The 17646-nt window shown below is 38.5% G+C and overlaps 1 protein-coding gene and 1 pseudogene across 2 annotated transcripts in view; both read right to left on the bottom strand.

The window, feature by feature from the left end:
• The window catches only part of COPB2 (COPI coat complex subunit beta 2), a 28406-nt gene extending 12786 nt beyond the window's left edge, over window positions 1-15620 (bottom strand). The window contains exons 1-7 of the mRNA XM_084901768.1: window positions 15474-15620; window positions 9046-9183; window positions 7557-7643; window positions 7220-7346; window positions 5976-6124; window positions 3778-3924; window positions 520-619 (exon numbers count right to left, since the gene is read on the bottom strand). Coding sequence (XP_084757894.1) covers window positions 520-619; window positions 3778-3924; window positions 5976-6124; window positions 7220-7346; window positions 7557-7643; window positions 9046-9183; window positions 15474-15476 — 751 coding nt within the window. The 5' untranslated portion in view covers window positions 15477-15620. The remainder of the gene's footprint in view (window positions 1-519; window positions 620-3777; window positions 3925-5975; window positions 6125-7219; window positions 7347-7556; window positions 7644-9045; window positions 9184-15473) is intronic.
• Window positions 1292-3243, bottom strand: LOC311631586 (vesicle-associated membrane protein-associated protein A-like; annotated as a pseudogene). The gene has a single exon. The product of its transcript is annotated as a vesicle-associated membrane protein-associated protein A-like (transcript).
• Window positions 15621-17646: the final 2026 nt, after the last annotated feature.

Here is a 17646-nt window from a genome sequence, read left to right as displayed (position 1 = left end):
GGTGAACCAGATGCAGCCAGGAAAACACTTCCTGTCATGGAAGCTTAACTTTTTATAAAGCGACAAAAATAAATTAGTAATAGAAAATTAATAATCAACTAAGAAATGTCATTTTAATGTGAGTTAATATTCTGCTGGCTACAGTGCTTACTGTGTGCTTTATACATGTGATTTCTCCTTATCCTCTCACTGTAATCCTGTGAGGTGGGTATGTCTATTCCCAATTCAATATTCGCCCAAGCCATATCCATAAAGTGGCAGAACCTGAATCTGACCCCAGGTTTTATGCACCAAAGCACAAGTTTTTTTTCAGTTTTTCTCCAGGACTTCTAGATGTCCTCTTATTTAAGTAATAGAGTTAAAACACATTAGGATGATGACACGTTCCTTTACTCTTATAGTTTAAGTATTCTACTCAAATAAAAATTTAAAATTTCTTGGAAAACTCCAATTACAATGCAGGGGTCTACCTGACCTACATATCCACTTAGTAATATTAAGTGTACATTTCTAACTTACCATCTTCTGAACCTGTGATGATGATTGGCAACTCAGGATGAAAACTGGCACAAGACACATTTTGGGCATGTCCCTCCAGTGTCTGCACACATGTTTTATTCTGTAGTCAAGACACAGAAAACATTTTTATTAGTGAAAAGCAAGTAACTCTCTCATCCTTAATTCTGCCAGTGCACAGAACATATTATAGTGGTTGTGACAATCTAAATAGTTTTCGGTATAAACATTCTTGAAAAAGAATTATCTTGTGTATACATATTTCCCTATTTCATAGTACACACAAATGTAAATGTAAATATCACATTTTAAAATGCGCACACACACACACACACACACACACACACATACACGATCTCTGGTTTGCATCTGAGTATTTTTCCCTAAATTCTTAAGCATCTTTAATGCTTTTATCCTGTATTTAAATATAAAAAATGGTTTTCTAGGTTTCATTTTATTAAACAGCTCGGGGAAATTTTTATGTGAAAAGCAAAAAAATAATATTAACAATAACAAAATCTTGAAGATAAAAACTATAGTAACAAGAGTTCATAACGAGGTTTATAGAAGTCTATGTGGCAAAATGGTTGCTCCATGGCTATTTCATGACACCATTCATTATCTGCTAGTGTTCAAATATAAACAGAAGCCTGCCAATGATGATACTAAAGGATTTAAGAATTCACATTAATTACAATGCTAACATTTTTTAAAACCTGTTAATAGTTTTATTTCTTTTAACAGGAAATACCACGGGACAGAATTATAAGGATGGAAAACTTAGTCAATAACTGCCTCACAAGGGATAAGAAAAATTTTGCCAGCCAAGCCCATGTGGGTCAAGGGTTGAATGTTGACCTATGGATCAAGAGGTCATGGTTGGATTCCCAATCTGGGCACATGCCCAGGTTGCAGGCTCCATCCCCAGTACGGGGTATGCAGGATTCTCATCATTGATGTATCTCTGTCTCTCTGAAATCAATAAAAATATCTATACTTATAATAGGGTAACATGCAAATTGGTTGGGGTGCCGTCACGTAATGACCAATCAGCAGGAGGGTGGGGCAGTGAGCTACAAGTGGCAGAGAACTACGAGCAGTGGTGGGCGGGAGGGCCAGCTGAGGCAAGCGGCTGTGAGCTACTTGTGCGCAGGGCCACTAGTATTAAATAAAAGAAAAATCCTGCCGTGATATTAGCAAAGATAAAGGAGAAACTTTACATTGTAAGATATACCATTTCCCTATAGAATACCTCTTGGCTTTTCCTGAATAAGTGGAATTAGTCATCTAAATAAATCATATTTTGAGAAGAGCAACAAATAAAATTTAAAAGGATTAAAATAATATTTACAAGACTGAACAATTCTTGAACTCTTATTAAAACCACTAAGAACAAACAATTATTTTATGAATTTCATAAATGACTAAATGTGAAACTGACATCTGCTAGTGGTGAACTGGTAATACACTATTTGTCCAGGAGCCAAACATTTGTTTTTATTGTGTTTTCTAACCGTAAGAGGTTAAATGCAAAACCTATATGATGCTATACACATAAAAATGGTCACCGGGGGCCATACTACCAATGAAATGGTAGGCAAACAAATATCTATCTGGTCAATATAAAATAAAAGAAATAGCACTCTGCATGCTTCATTCTACAAGATGCATTTCCCTAGAAAGAACACAAAGAAAATGGCTGCAATTACAAGAAGTGAAGGAAAACGACTGGTGGCATTCTCTCTGAAGGATGCCCTGAGGTTGACCCAGGTGTAGCTGAGTGTGCTACTTTTCTGAGCCTTAAGTCTTCATCTCTCAGGTGTTGATTTTCTTCTAACAGCTCTGTCATTTCTCCCTGAAGTCTTTCACACTTCCATGAATTTCCTTGTTTCATATCATTGAAGAAACAGTGTGGTTTTGGCATGGGTCCATCTTGTTTAGATGCATTCAGCGGAACAGCTTTACTAGGTTCCATATCATTCAATTTATCATTTTCCTTGGCATTTCAAAAACACTTCTCAATTTAGAATCCATTAATTCATTAGGTTTGCCTCTTTTCACACAGTGCCTTTATCTGAAATGTTTGGTGGAGCAAAAATTGTACCATAAACTTGTGTTTACTCTTCATTGCAATCATAGTCAAAAGGCTGAAGCACTACTAAAACTATCAGTCAACCTAGATCAGTAATTCCACTGGTGGGCCTCACACAGTAGTATCCTGTCGGATGGATTTTGCAACTTAAGATTTGTAGTGCCTCCATCTGTAAAGGCTGAGCTGTGGGAGGTGGAGGACCAGATCTATTCATGCTGCCATAGCACCGGAGGCAGACGCATTACAGTGCAGAGTGGTGCAGAGAGAGGGTCAGGGTGTGGCCATGGTGGCAGTGTGCTGGCCGGGGCGGGAGACTATGGGGGGCTATGGCGTGGCTGAGCTCTTAGGATGTGGCCAGTTCACAGCTCCCACATGCCAGTGCCCACCATTATGTCCGGGGTTGGTGGGCTACCGGCTAGGTCAGCAGCTCTGGACCTCACAACTGACTCAATCCCACACCAGCTGCTGGGGCCACACGCACTGCGATCCTCGGTGCCCCGTGTGATGACTTCTGAGTGCCTATGTGTGCACTCTGGCAGCCAGGAGCCTAAAGTTTCTAATTTCTACTATTAAATAAACATGACAGCATTTTGTTTTTAAATTGTGTTAGACATTTGTTTTCATTTTTATGGGAGATTCTGGGACCACAATTTATGTAAAATACTAAGGCCTTAAATTATTATTCTACTAGAGACCTGGTGTACAAATTCATGCACCAGTAGGGTCCCTCAGCCTGGCCTATAAGATTGAGCCAAAACAGGCTCTCTGACATCCCCTGAAGGGTCCCAAATTGAGAGAGGGCGTAGACCAGGCCGAGGGACCCCACCGGTGCACAACTGGTGCAGGGGAAGGACCGCGGGAGGGCTCCAGGGTGTGCCAGGCCCCTCTCGCTCAGTCCTGATTAGCTGGACCCCAGCAGCAAGCTAACCTACTGGTCAGAGAAGCAGCCACCTGGTGGTCAGTGCACATCATAGAGAGCAGTTGAGTGGCCTTACCATATCTTTAGCATATTATGCTTAGATTGGTTGAACGGACGATCAGACACTTAGCATATTAGACTTTTATTATATAGGATGAATAGAGTTCAACAATCCAAGTTTAACTGTCCTATAAGAAACAGTAAGAAGCACATCTAATATATGGAAAGTAAAGTTATAAAAGAAATGTACCTGATAGTCCCATATTTTAACCAGACGGTCATCTGCGCCTGAAATAAGGTATGGTTTGTCGCCACCACTGTAGTAATCAATGCAATTCACGCCTTTCTCATGTCCCTCCAACGTGAAGTTTGGTGATGAAGAGCCCAGCTGCCACACCTTCAGAGAGCAACAGCATCTGCCAGTCAGTATGGGGTCTTGCTTTTCAGGAGACAGCTCTACCATACCTCCGACAAAGTATGTAAAATGTGAAAGCCCAGGAGAGAGAAGCTAATTTTTTCCACCCATTTGCTTTTGTTCTTCCTCACTTTCCCTGAATTTCCAGGAGGCAGAATCATTATGGTGTGATCTGAAAATGCCAATTTCCAGGCTTTAATCCCTAGCAATTATGATTTAGTGGCTCTACAATGAACTTAGGAAACTAGATTTTTAACAGACACACCAGGTGATCCACTTTGAGAAACTTTAAGGGTAGGAAATGATTTTATGAGAAATGTAATATAAAGCTAATGAAGTTTAATAAGCTCTATAAAAGGAGAAAATTACTGCTTAAGTGAAAGTATGGAAAAGTAATCAAACATTACTACAGCACTGGTACTGACTATCTTTATAAATATTTAATAAGTGCCAAATATATTGGGAGACATTGTGAGAAATATAAAGATGTCTAAACAAATGTTTACCAAGTACTGTATACAACAAATTACTAGAGCTAAAGATAAGACAATTCTCAAGATATACCAAATTTAATGAAAAAAAATTAATCACTAAGTTTAATTCAAAGTTTCCAATCTATGTCAAAAGCAAGGACAATGCAGTGAAAGGATAAAATATAAGATCAAAACACTAAGATCACCCTGGCTGGTAAGGCTCAGTGGATAGAGCATTGGCCTGCGGACTCAAGAGTCCCAGATTCGATTCCGGTCAAGGGCACTGCCCCAGGTGCAGGCTTGATCCCCAGTAGAGGACATGCAGGAGGCAGCCGATCAATGATTCTCTCTCATCACTGATGTTTCTATCTCTCTCCCTTTTACTCCCTCTCTGAAAACAATAAAAATATATTAAACAAAATAAAACCCTAAACAAAACAAGACACTGTGAGAAATATAAAGATGTGTAAACAAATGTTTTAATAAAAATATATTAAACAAATCAAAACCCTAACATTTAATAATAATTAAATTGTCAAACATATATTATGTATAAAAGAAAAAATGTTATATAAGTATACACGTGTAAGCAAAAGTTAATGCAATATATCATTTTAAGTCTATGCACATAGAGATATTTTAAATATTATGAAAAAAAAAAAAATGAGTGCACTGACTACAACACATTTTCAGCATCTTTTCGGGGAAGGAGGGTGACACATAGTTCCTGCCCCAAACATCAACATTTCAGGGAATAAAAATTTCCAAGACACATTATTTATTATTCAATGTGAAGGCCATTAAAAGAGGCAAAAGGCAATGGAATGAATGGGACGAGCATGGATGTCCGGAGATCTTCTCAGAGTAAATCACTGTGCTAAGCCTTGAAGGATAATTCACCAGAGGAAAATAAATCAGAAAGGGAGAATAAAGAGTATTGCAGGCACAGGGAATAGCTAAATAAGATAAGGATCTGTGAACATTCATGGTAACTATAGAGAACGGTGGCTAGACCAGGGTTGTAAGAGACATCTCATAGTATTAGCTGAGAAGCCCTTGTATTCTACATTAAGCACTTGAATTTCATCCATAGGTTGGCAACTGATTAGATAGAATCCATGTTTTAGAAAATTAACTGGCAGCAATATGGAGAAATACAGTAAGAAAAAAAGAGAATAGAAGCAGATAAAATTCAAATAATAAACAGATTCATAATCAGCAGACATCAATAACAAATACACTAAAAGGAGAGGAAATAGTAACCAAGAGACAATGTGGGCAATTTTAAAATTCTGGGTTTGTAGAGGTTTAAAAGTCTTACAAAATATTGCTTCCACATGGAAAAACACCTCTTCATTAAGAACACTGAGCTGCCATTAATATTTTTTCTAAACAGAATATACCTTTCTGGATCAAAATGAAGTCCTATTTTGACTTCAAAATGAGTTTTTGAGAGAAATGTCAAAGATGGGAACAATTTTCTGGGCAGCAGGGAGTAAGACACCTGAAGCCACTGTATTTCACCAATAATGATAACTGACACAACAGTCAACACCCTACCTTGATGGTTCTGTCCAAAGATGCGCTGGCAAACTGATTGTTGTCTTTGGGGTTGATCACAATCTGCATAACATAGTGGGTGTGTCCTTCAAACACTTGTGAGCAAGACCACTTTTTATCCCAGTCCCAGAGCTTAATAAGCATGTCATCTAGGCCAAAGACAAGTCTCAGGTTAGTTGCAATTTCTGTTTCTTTCACCCAGAAATAAAAAAATCTCTGCGCCTTTTAAGGCAGCAGAACACCAATCATTTTATGACTTACAGAAATAGTGTCAAATTTAAGTAGATATTTCAAAATCCTTATTTATTTTAAGAATAAATATTCTCTACAGAAAAGTAGAGATAAGATAAATTACTAATAACAAATATAAAAAATTCACGGAAAAATTTAAGACAGACTTTGAGCTTTACAGGATGACAAAAGAGTAATGCAAGTTCGATTAGAATAGAAGTATGGCCCAGGTGGTGTAGTATAGCGGTTGAGTGTTGATCTAGGAACCAAGAGATCACTGGTTCGATTCCTGGTGAGGGCACATGCCTGGGTTAAAGGCTAGATCGCCTGTGAAGGGGCGTATAGTAGCCAGTCCATTGATGATGCTTCTCTCTCATCAATGTTTCTATCTCTCTATCCTTCTCCCTTCCTCTCTAAAAAATCAATAAAAACATTAAAAAAAAAAAAAAAAGACTATAACTATAACTGAACAATGATGGCAATGGCAATGACTATTAGGGAATAAGCAGTTCTCTTATACTACAAGATTGGTTTTAAAAGTTTTTAATTACTTCTCAATTTTTAAGTTAAAAATATTTCAAAGAGATATTACCAATTCAGTGCAATTTGTTTTAATTGCCCTCCAAAAGGCCTACTGTTTTATACATAATACCAAGGAGCAAACTAGTCTGAACATAAAGGTAAAACTGACTAAGGTATGTGGCAATCTGCCAAAAGCTCCCTCATCAGCATGTAAATGAGCTTTCTGTTCAGCAGATGTTTAAGCACCTAGACCTTCAGATCTTCCCTGGCAGGAATTGAAGCAATTCTGCTACACAAATCCTAAATAGAGTTGATATTTCATTAAAATATAAGAAGTACGCAGCATCAACATCAAGTTAATGGATTTAAATAGTTTAAAGGCTGTTTCGAATTAGAACTCTTCTTGTAGCGGCAGTAAAGAATTGCATGTCTCCGTGAATGAAAATAAATTGCTCAAAGAGATGCACATGGCCAAAGGGGTCACCTCTTACCGCTGCTAGTGAGGATGAAAGGCTGGGTTGGATGAACAGCGATGCAGCGGATGTAGTCTGAGTGCGCCTCAAACATATGAACTCTCTCCAGAGTATTGTAATTGAACACTCTAATCTGCATGTCATCCTGGAAATGGAAATTTAAAGACTATCATTAAGGCTATGAAGTAAATTACATGAAAAAAATATACTACAGGCTCGGGATATAAAGCCCATGCTTCAAAACGTTGCACTAATTTTCAACAAACAAACAAAAAAGAATCAGAATTCTGCAACTCATTTACATAATCTTTGACCAATTGAGAAAATGGGATTAGAAATTCATAGAATTACTTACCGCTCCTGTCACAACCCAATTCTTTCTTGCAACAAACTTTGCAGCTCGAACAGGAAGGTCACATACTTCAAATGTTTTCACCAGCGTCTTTAAAATTTAACAAGAATATACACTTTGAATATGGGAAAATAACTGAAAAATCTATTTTATTTTAAACATCTAATTTAAAAATATTATGAGGCTGAAATATGAAAGCTCAACAGTCAAGTTAAAAAGAAATAATCATTTTTCTCCCAACAGGTTCAAAATTAAAATACTTATAAAAAATAAAAGAAAGTGAATGTTCACAAGATGAAATTCCAGATCCTCTGTGCTCCAGCATTTCCCTACTTCTCTAGTTTCCTCTTTGGCCACTCCCAATCTTACCTTTACTCCTGTTCCCTCCGCCTGGAAACCCGCCCAAATAGCTCAGAACCTTCATAATTGTGTGTTTAATATCAATCCTTCCTGCTAAGCTCTCTGAGAGCAGGAATCTTGTTCACCACTATATTCCCAATCTAAAACACTGAACGGAAAACAACCAGTGTGTTATAAGTATTTATTTGTTGAATGAAATAGCTCCTAGTTTCTTCTTTTTAAAATGAAACCCATAAACTCAGAAGATAATCTCACAAGAAAAACACACACAAAAAAAAAAAACCCCACACAATTCTTTTGTACACTTTAGCATATGCTTCCATACAAATGTTCTCTCTTTTTAGTGAAATAACTAAAGAGAAACAGTGATGTAGATGTTCCTTCAAGCTGCTCCAAAAGGAGTAATATACACAGGATTAAGGTAAAAAAAACTAGGAGACACTGCAGAGGGTACAGGCTGGGCTGAGGGGGAGGGATCCCCCCTGCACAAATTCTGTGAACTGGGCCTCTAGTTACTGTATAAGTAGACATAACTGTATGGCAAAGTGCTGACTATTGTTCTGAACTTTGAAATAAAAAGATTAAGGATGGTCAAGAAAGATTAGAAAATATGAGATAAGCTAATTTGAAGGATACATTATTTACTCATATGAAAGAGAACAAAAGCATTTAAGGCAAATATTCTGTAAAATGCATATTCTAATATGTGTAATCAAAAGCTGACTACAAATATTTCTCTAATGTAATTTAAAATTTGTGTGGCTGTTTAAAAGTTAATTACATACCATATTAAGCACTGGGAGAGAAAGAAAGTTTAAAAGCCCATTCTTGAGATTGTTAAAATACTCACTAAATGGAAAATTGAGTATTATAATTACTTTCTTTAGAGCAAGTACTCATATTGGTGTCGGCTTCCTTAATCTCAAAGAAAAGCTAATGCTACATACATATTTTAACATTTAAATACTGTATAATACAAGCCTAGAACAAGCTATGTTTCTCTTTACTGAAAATACTTTGTACCAATTTGAGAAAGCACTCTAAACATAGTTACTGAACTCTGTTAGATTTCTTCTTTCTCATTATAAACATAGTCTAACAGTATTTCAATAAAGCCCTTAAAAGTTCCTACCTGTGTTTCATGATTCCAAACACATACACTGCCATTGTAAAGACTTGCCAACATCCATGGCTCTGTAGGATGCAAATCCACACTCTTAACTCGATCAGACCGAGCAGTTAGCTTCCTCTTGATATCAAGTCGTAGAGGCTAAGAAGAAACAACATTAAAAAAATAAAATAAAATGCTATGTCAAGTAAAATGTTTGAGAGCGTAACTAAAAACAGTGTATAAACAACAGGCTTACAAAACAATTTAGTTTTTGCTTTGCTAAATTGTAGTTTCAAGTTTAAACGTTTGGATGGGTAAGTAGACCAAAAACAACAAAAACCCAGAATGCATGTTACCTGCATTAAAGCAAAGAAATTCACAAGGTAATTCTTCTACTTCTTCACTTATATACACAAAAAATATAAATATTTAAATTTATAGCTGAAGTTGTCAATCATTTTAGTCTCAGGACACATTTATACTCTTAAAAAAGTTCACACTTCAATAAGGCGTTTTTATATGAGTAATATCTGCTGATATTTACCATGTTAAAAGTTAAAACTAAGACAACTTAAAGTATTTATGCATTAAGTCATGTTCAAGTAACAATAAACCCATTTCATGTTAAATAACACACTTTTATGAAAATTAATTATATTTTCAAAACAATTTAGTGAGAAGAGTGGCAATGTTTCACATTTTTACAAAACTTTAAATTCTGATTGAATAGAGAACAGTTGCTTTTTCATATCTGCTTAGACTTTCAATATGTTATAATATGTTGTTTTGGTTGATGCATATGAAAAAACACATCTGGGCTCACAAAGATATGTAGTTAAAAAGAAATATTTTAACTTTCCCCCCCCAAAATAACTATGGATACTCTTCTTTGGTATCAACACCAATGCTTAACAAGTGGTAGTTGTTTAAAGGTCACTTGCAATGTAAAATCTGAAACCATACAAATGAACTTTTTATTCTTTGTTACTTAAAATCCATTGGTCTATTTTGTATTTTTAATAGAGCCATGCATCATTTTGTAACATCATGCACACTCATCATTTGGAAACAGTTGGTTCACTGAATTATGCAGATCTTCCACATGTTGACATATTTCACTACACGGTATCAAAATCACATTCATTAACATCACCACCAACTTCAACTGATTTTTTTTTTTTTTTTAAGAATTAAAAATCTGTTAAGGTCAGTGATAAAAGTTTTCTAAAATTCTAACTCATTGAAAAGCTCTAATTTTATTATTAGGAACAAAAACCCAAATGTTTCAGTTTTTAAAAAATGTATGCCAAATAATCAAGTCTGAGCAACCACAGTCTGTCAGTCATTGTTACAAGTAAAGCTAACAACTTAAACAGTATGCAACGGAAGTGCCTCACACATACTTCCCATTTCATCACAGAGAATAATTAAAAATATGTAGTGTTGAGATGTGATAAAATTAATAATTTTTATTGCTTCATCAATGACATTCTTAATGAAACTGGCTCCTCAGAAAAAATTGTGTGACAGTGAAGAAATACACTATCAGTACAATTTGGTGACACTGACAGTTTCACCTTTCATTACTTTTATAGCATCAGATATATGTTATAAATAGCAACACAGTAAAAAAAAAAAAAAAAAAAAAAAAAAAAAAAAAAAAAAAAAAAAAGCCCATAGTGTCTTACTATTAGGAAAACAATTTTAATTTGTGGACCTTCTGAAAAAATATGGGGGACTCCTACAAGATCATAGACCACATTTTCAGACTCTTATACTCTATTTAGTAAAAAAAATAAAAAAATATCTACTAAATCACAAATTCTTGCCAATGTCATTAGTATCACATAAGAAAACATTCTTAAGAAGTGTTATTCATGAAGTCTTTGTTTAGTAACCCTAAATTATAGTATTAATCAAAACAGTATAGTATCAGCATAAAAACAGACAGATCAATGGAATAAAACAGAGAGCCCAGAAATAAACCTACACATATATGTAGTCAAGCAATCTATAGATACAAGAGGCTAAGCGATCTCAGCCAATCCACCAGTAGCTATAATATGCACTGACCACCAGGGGGCAGATGCTCAATGCAGGAACTGCCGAGAGACAGCAACTCTGCAGAGCGCCCTCTCCCACTCCCAGACCCCTAGGGGGATGTTGAAGAGCCGGTTTCAGCCTGATCCCCACATGCCAGGCGGAGGGACCCCACCTGCCGAAGGGACCCCGCTCACTCCCCAGATGCCCTTTGAGCTGCGGGCCTGCCCCAGGTGCAGCCAGCCAGGGAGGGACCATGGGAGTTAGGCTCCAGGGTGTGAACAGCCCATCTCGCCCAGTCCCGCCTTGTCGGCCACCTTCTAATTAATTTCCTATCAATGTGCATGAATCCATGCACAGGGCCACTAATTTATGATGAAGGAGCCAAGAATACACAACAGGGAAAGGCAGTCTCTTTAATAAATGGTGTTGGGAAAACTGGATACCCACATGCAAAACAATGAAGCTGAACTCCTATCTTACAAAAATTGACTCAAGACTTCAATGTAAGACCAGAAACCATAAAACTCCTAGAAGAAAACATAGGAACAAAGCTCCTCGACAACTATCGCAGATATTATTTTTTAATCTGATACCAAAAACAAAGGCAATGAAAATAAAAATAAATAGGTGGGACTACCCAAATTAAAAAGCTTCTCCATAGCAAAGGCAACCATCAATTAAATGAAAATGCAACCTACTGTATGGGAAAAAATAACTGCAAATCATATATCTGATTAGGGGCTAATAGTCAAAACATATTAAAAATTCATACTACTCAAGAGCAAAACAAACAAAATAAACAATCCAATTTAAAATGGGGCAGATGATCTGAATAGACTTATTTCTAAAGAACACACATGGCCAACAGGTACATGAAAAGATGCTCAACATCACCGCTCACCAGGGAAATGCAAGTCAAATACCACAAGGAGAGGCCTGGCTGGGTGGCTTAGTTGGTTGGAGTGTCATCCTGTACACCAAACGGTTGGCTGTGAGTTCAATCCCCAAGTGGGGCATGTACTGGAGGCAACTGATAGATATGTCTCTCTCTTTCTCAAATCAATAAAAACATATCCTTGTGTGAGAATTTAAAAATAAAAATAAATAAATACATATGTAAAACATATACTTGGGTGCGAATTAAAAAAAAAAAAAAACAAGACCAAACAGTCAACCACCACCACACAATAAGCTATATCAAAAATGGCTGTATCAAAAAATACAAGAAATAACAAGTGCGGGTGAGGATACAGAGTAAAGGGAACCCTTGTGCACGCTGGGTGGGAATACTAATTGGTGCAGCCACTATGGAAAACAGGTCTTAAACATTATGCTAAGGGAAATAAGTCAGACAGAAAAAGACGAATACTGTATGATCTCACTATATGTGGAATTAAATAAAAACAAACTCATAGATCTGCTCATAGAGAAACCATGGGTGGTTGCAAGGGGCAAGGGATAGGGGATTGGCGAAATGGGTGAAGAAGTCAGAGTACAGACTTCCACTTATAAATTAAGTCATGGGGACAGTATGGTGACTATAATTAATAATACTGCATTGCATATTTGAAAGTTGCTATGTATTGTGATGGATATTAACTAGACTTACTGTGATAATGATCATTTCACAATATGCACATAGAAATATCTAATCACTATATTGTGAGACTATTGCTGTATTTTAATTATATATTGAAACTAATATGTTACATGTCAATTATACCTCAACAAAAATAAATCGAGTTCTTCGGAGAAAAAGGAGATTTATTTTGGCAATAATGCTAGACAATGTAATTGTGATCAATATGGGCTATATCTAGGTCCAGGAAGGCCTTTGGAGTCAAATGGGAACGGTTATATTATTTTAATGAACTTAAGTTACGGGAACCTAATGGGAAGTAGAACAATTTTAAACAAGAACTAAAATACTCCCTCAAGCCAGAAAATACTAATAGTTTAAAATTGCTTTTTTCAACTTGGATTCCTCGTCTAAACCACAAAACAGAAAATGATTTAAATAACTAATTTCTTAATTCTCCCCAAAGATACCATTTCAGGAGAAAAGTTAATTCATTATGACAGTACCCTTAATTCTCTCTTTTAAAAGCAAATTGAGGAAGACTGATTTGAAATCTATTTCCCCTTCAACAGGCTTTAAACACTAAAAGTTTATCTGGCAAGTTGAGTTACCATCAAATTTTTATTTTTGTGAACATCCATGGTGTTCATGAATGGGACGGGAATTTAAGATTACTTTTCAACATAAAATTAAAATCACTAGATAATTTCAGCAGAGAGCATTTCCCGAGACAAAGCAAACACCTCACAAGGCTTTTATTCATATTTTGGCATCTGTATCCAATTTGGGTCACTGATTACTTCGAACTTTGTTCTTAGGTCTATACATGCCTTTCTACTTTTACCACCAACCTATACCTCTTAATTTACTTGAAAAGATCTGAGTTCCTGGCTCTTCTCTATGATCACCACAAAAATGTTTCCACTGTCACACCTTCCTCTCCATCCCAAACCTTCTACTTTCAAACATCACCTCCACATTCTTTGCTCATTCAGGGAAACAGGACCTTACACTTCAGCCATTTCTGAATTTTGCCCCATTAATTATCACCACAGATTTCTAACTTTTTCTGATCTCTTCACAGTTAACAAACATGAAGTATCTGTTATGTACCAGGAACCATGGTGAGGGCTTTCACTAAGCCAGCATATCTCATATTTTTCCTCTACTAAATGAGGAAATTGGACACTTACAAGTGTATATTTTATCATTAAAATGTTTTAAATAACTGATTATTTAAAAAACAATGCTCCAGGAAGGGAGACAAGAGACTGAGGAACCTCAATACACCTTTGAAAAAATAAAATAAAAAATACAATTATTTCAGAGAAGAAGGAAGCGGGAAAGATAGAAACATCCATGATGAGAATCATTGATCGGTTGCCACCTGAATGCCCACTACTGGGGATAGAGCACACAACCTAGGCATGTGCCTTGACAGGAAATGGAACTGTGACCTCCTGGTTCATAGGTCAAAGGTTAACCATTGAACCACACTGGCCAGGCAACCCCAGTATACCTTTATCTATAGCCAATGCACAAATTCTAGTTTCAAAAGCACAGCCAAGATCTCTTGCTTATATTTCTCCCAACATTTAAGTGACTACTTGGGATGAGACATTGTACTAGGCACTCTGGAAAACGAAGATGATTAAAACACTCATACTGAACCTTCAGTTCTAAATTACTCCCTCCATCTTCCGAAAGCTGGATTCATTTAGTACTCAGCTGAAATGCTTCTGTCATCAATATGATCTTTCTTAGTAACCTAGCTCTGTGGTCGGCAAACTGCGGCTTGCGAGGCTTGCGAGCCACATGAGGTTCTTTGGCTCCTTGAGTGTGGCTCTTCCACAAAATACTATGGCCTGGGCAAGTCTATTTTGAATAAGTGGCGTTGGAAGAAGTTTAAGGAATTTGGCTCTCAAAAGAAATTTCAATCGTTGTCCTGTTGATATTTGGCTCTGTTGACTAATGAGTTTGCCAACCACTGCCTTAGCTAGAAGTATCCTTTCCTATGGGATCCTTAACCTTTAAAAATATATACAGTCTCTATTTCCAGAGTAAATGTTCTTTAAGGTCATTGCTTATTAGTGACTTTATCTCCACAGCACCCCATATAAGTATACCTTGGGAATATCTCGGTCTGGTTTTAGACGATTGCAATAAGACAAGTCACACAAATTTTTTGGTTTCCCAGTGCACGTAAAAAAAAAAGTGCTGTGGACTGCCATTCTTACCAGCCACCATATTTGCCAATGCAGAAAAGCAGGCCGGTTTTATGAACTCTCTCACCCTGCTTATCCCTTAGACACCGAAGTCATAATCTCAAAGCATCTGAAATGCCACTTTGGACTCCATTATACACTTTATTTTCTTTTTCTCTTTCGCCTCTCTGCTTAAGCTCGTAATCTGTGGCCAGCACACACTCTACCGGGATTAAGTTCCACCTGAATGCCAGGCCAGGGGAAACCGTTTTATGGGCAGAAATGCGCTAATTATGCCAAAGCCTTCCACGAAGTCCGTTCTCGGCCTTTTGTGTTTCCCTGCACCGCGGAGCCCGCCGCAGACGTCAGGAACTCTGTCGCCAGCCCCGGGCACCCGAGGAGTCAGGGACCCCTCAATCCCAGGCACTGCTCCCCTAAGCTACCGCAGACACCGGGTCCCCCCGCCTCCTCACCAACTCTCACCGGACCGGGACCCCGCAGGCCTGCGGCGGCGGCCACCGAGGGACCCCAGGCCGCTTCTCACCAAGGCCCCCCGGCCAGGAGCCCCAGGAATGCCTCCCGGCCCGCGGGACCGTGCTCCCTCCAGCAGGGTCTGCACCTACCATGGCTCTGTCGGGGTTCGAGCCCAGACGCCCTTACTTGCAACCGGAGACACACAGTCCCTGAAGAGACCCACGGACCCGCTGACCGACTGACTGACGTGGAACTTCCGGGAAGCAGTTCTCGCGAGAGAGAGAGAGACCAGGACGCGAGCGCCTGCGCCAACGCTAAGTAAGACGGACGCTTCCCAAGCCCCGCCCCAGTTTCCTAGGCAACAGGGTCCGCCCCCAGGAGCCCACCCTCCAGGCAGGGCGAGGGCAGGCGGGGTGTGGCCTGGGCCACGGAGGGATGTGGCCTGGAGCAGCTGAGCGGGGATGAGAACCTGAAAACTAAGAGCTAAAAAGGATGGGGAAAACGAAAAGATTAATTCCCGCAGGACGCGGAGAATTCGAGTGCAGCGGCTGAGACTGGGCCGATTCTGGCAAAGGAGAGGGAGGCGGGGAGGAAGGCCAGGCCAGCCTCTTATCAAAGCACACGGTTGGGCTAGAACGGTGGTCGGCAAACTTATTAGTCAACAGAGCCAAATATCAACAGGACAACGATTGAAATTTCTTTTGAGAGCCACATTTTTTTTTAACTTAAACCTCTTCTAACGCCACTTCTTCGAAATAGACTCGCCCAGGCCGTGGTATTGTGTGGAAGAGCCACACTCAAGGGCCCAAAGAGCCGCAGTTTGCAGACCTTGGGGGTAGAGAACGTGCTGAGTTCCTGCGGGCCCTGGACCCCACACTGATTGAGGCTCGGGAGGTATGGGCTGGACTCGGGTCCGAGTTTCAGGCCTCTGAGGTCAGAGGAGAGCGGAGAGCCTTCAGTCGTGGGGCTCCCAGAAGATGGGACTCCCCAGCTGTACCGGATTCCGTCTTATTAAGCATCAACTGGGTGCTAGATATATGTCCCTTTCAATTCCTCACATCAAATCTGAATTATCTCTTTACTAATGAGGAAACTAAGGCTCAGAGAAGTTAATATGGCCAAGGCTGCATTTTAAGTGATTAATAGAGTCAGAATTTAATCCCTAATTGATAAGTCTTGTGTACTTTCTACAACAGCAAAGTATCTCTTCATTACGGTAGTTGAGCTCTAGAATCAAGGACCAGTGCCATAAGGGGTTACAAAATAAAGTATGAGAACATTTACCTACCACCCTTTACCCTCCTATATTTCTGCTTTTTTTTTTTTTTTTTTTTTTTTTTTTTAAAGCGGGGATAAAAACCACAGTGGGCCAAATAAAACTTGCCCTCTGGCTACATGTAAATGAGTAACTCTGGCCTGAGGGGAGCCTTAGAATTTTTTTTTTTGACCTCTAGATTTTTCAGAAAGGCAAAAATAAAAACAAATAAAATGTGTGCTGAAAATGACATTCAGAGGAAGTCTGGACTCTGAACCACATTATTTGGCTTTTAGTAGGAGCTTTGCTAGACCTTAGTTTTCCTTATTTTTGAAAAAAGATTCGCCCTAGCCGGCTTGGCTCAGTGGATAGAGCATCAGCCTGCGGCCTGAAGGGTCCCAGGTTTGATTCCAGCCAAGTTCACATGCTTGGGTTTTGGGCTCAATCCCCAGTGGGAGGTGTGCGGGATGCAGCCAATCAATTAATTGTCTCTCATCATTGATGTTTCTATCTCTCTCTCCTTCTCCCTTCCTCTCTGAAATCAATAAAGAAATGTATTTTTAAAAATAAATATAAAAATAAAAAAAGACTAAGTTGGGTAATTTCTAACGACCCTTTCCTTTCTGAAAATCTGTGTATCTGTGATATTCAACAGTAGAAAGAAGAGTGGGTGTGGAACTGGATTTTAGGGCCAGCAGTGTGATGTTACGAAACGTAAATGGAGACTAATAATTGAATGGTTTCTTATGTTTCAGCTTACTTGTGGATCACAAGAACTTAAAGTTTTGCAGTATGAACTACATCTAATTTGCTTGAATAGTGAAGCTTCCAGTATTTCTGATTCCTGGATACTCTTTCACTTGAACAAGTATCTTTGGACTTGGCACTGAACCAAGTAATCCTATATAATAAAAGGCTAATATGCAAATTGTCCCCTCCACAGGGAGTTCCACCGGGAGTTTAACCAGGAGTTTGATCGGGATGTGGGGCCAGCCCACCAACTGGCCTCGGCCTCTTCCCCTCCTTTTCCCTCCCAGGCCGGCCTGGCCATTGGGCCCCCTTGCACG

Source organism: Pipistrellus hanaki, assembly GCF_964339955.1.
Source record: "Pipistrellus hanaki genome assembly, chromosome: 13".
Lineage (NCBI taxonomy): Eukaryota > Metazoa > Chordata > Mammalia > Chiroptera > Vespertilionidae > Pipistrellus > Pipistrellus hanaki.
This window is presented reverse-complemented; position numbering and strand designations above follow the sequence as displayed.